The sequence below is a fragment of the Brassica oleracea genome, unplaced genomic scaffold (genome assembly GCF_000695525.1).
Source record: "Brassica oleracea var. oleracea cultivar TO1000 unplaced genomic scaffold, BOL UnpScaffold01739, whole genome shotgun sequence".
NCBI lineage: Eukaryota > Viridiplantae > Streptophyta > Magnoliopsida > Brassicales > Brassicaceae > Brassica > Brassica oleracea.
In genome coordinates this window covers 3,918-5,637 of record NW_013618271.1, presented here as the reverse complement: position 1 = coordinate 5,637, position 1,720 = coordinate 3,918, and the positions used below count along the sequence as shown (strand labels likewise).

The window sequence follows — 1,720 nt, the reverse complement described above, 5'->3', positions numbered from 1 at the left end:
TGATTACTTCTCGAAACTCTTCACTACAACCAACCCGCCACCATCAAATGTAGTTGATGAAGCACTCTCCCATACAGTCGAAGGCAACTATAAATGTTCCCTAGCTGCCATCCCCACACCAAAAGAAATAAAGGAAGCTGTCTTTTCAATCCATCCGGACAAAGCTCCGGGGCCGGATGGATTCTCTTCGAGTTTCTTCCGTACTAACTGGGATATAGTCGGACCAGCAATCTCTGAGGAAATAATTGCGTTCTTCCCACACGATACCCTGCCTCTCAACTTCAACCACACGCACATGCGGCTCTTCCCGAAGATATCGGGACCCGAATCGGCGGCTGACTACAGACCCATTGCATTATGCAATGTCTACTACAAAATAGTGTCGAAGATACTAACAAGGCGGCTGCAACCTGTTCTTGACACTATTATCTCCGAGAACCAATCAGCTTTCATTCCGGGGAGAGCAATAGCGGACAACATCATGATCACACACGAAACGCTACACTACTTGAAGCGATCGGAAGCAACAAAGCACTGTGCCATGGCCGTAAAAACGGACATGAGCAAGGCGTATGACCGGCTTGAGTGGAACTTCGTGGATGCTGTTTTGAAACGACTGGGGTTACACGACGATTGCAAACGCTGGATCATGCGATGCATTACATCCGTCACATACTCTATCCTGCTGAATGGAGAGGCGCAGGGAATGATCACACCAACCCGCGGAATCAGACAGGGTGACCCACTTTCCCCGTATATCTTCATACTATGCAGTGAGGTTCTTTCTGGACTCTGCTCAGCTGCACAACGCCGAGGCTCTCTCGCTGGAATCCAAGTAGCCAGGGGAAGTCCGAAGATAAACCATTTACTTTTTGCCGACGACACCATGTTCTTCGTCAAGACCAACCCAACGAGTGTCACTGCCCTTCGAGACGTGCTAAGGAAGTATGAATCTGTGTCGAGACAAGTGATTAATGCAACAAAATCATCGATCACTTTCTCTAGGAAAACTCCAGCTGAGGTCCGGGAAAGAGTCAAAGCTACCTTGGGAATATCCAAAAAAGGAGGAGTGGGCAAATACCTAGGACTTCCAGAACATTTTTGAAAGAAAAAAAAAGACATGTTCACCTCTATTGTGGATAAGATCAGACAAAAGGCGGCAAGCTGGAGTACAAGACAGCTCTCGGCCACTGGTAAACTTGTAATGATCAAGTCAGTATTATCGGCGGTTCCCTCTCACTCAATGATGTGCTTCAAGCTACCCAAAAGTCTCACCAAAAGGATCCAAGCCGCACTGACAAGATACTGGTGGGATGCAAGCCCAGAAGAGAGGAAAATGTGCTGGGTCGCCTGGTCGGAAGTAACAAAATCTATGAAAGATGGCGGACTGGGCTTCCGGGAAGTTGAAGCTTTCAACGACGCCCTCTTGGCAAAGCAAAGCTGGAGGATACAAATGAAACCGGATTGTCTCCTCGCTAAGGTTTTGCTTGGCAAATATTGCAAAGCAACGAACTTCATGGCGGTTCAAGCTTCAAGCTCTTGCTCACATGGTCGGCGAAGTGTTTTGTGTGGAAGAGACCTACTGCTGGAAAAAACGGGGAAGGTGATTGGGAATGGAGCTGATACTCGTATTTGGGAAGAACCATGGCTATCTACTTCTGAGCTAGCCCAACCAATGGGACCTCCGGAACTGGCAACAAAGGACCTCACAGTGGCGGAT

General features: G+C 48.1%; 1 protein-coding gene across 1 annotated transcript in view; it reads left to right on the top strand.

Moving 5' to 3' along the window:
* The first annotated feature begins 1,120 nt into the window (after positions 1-1,120).
* LOC106321478 overlaps positions 1,121-1,720 on the top strand; it is a 1,734-nt gene continuing 1,134 nt past the window's right edge. The window contains exon 1 of the mRNA XM_013759739.1: positions 1,121-1,628. Within this exon, the coding sequence (XP_013615193.1) occupies positions 1,121-1,628 (508 nt within the window). The remainder of the gene's footprint in view (positions 1,629-1,720) is intronic.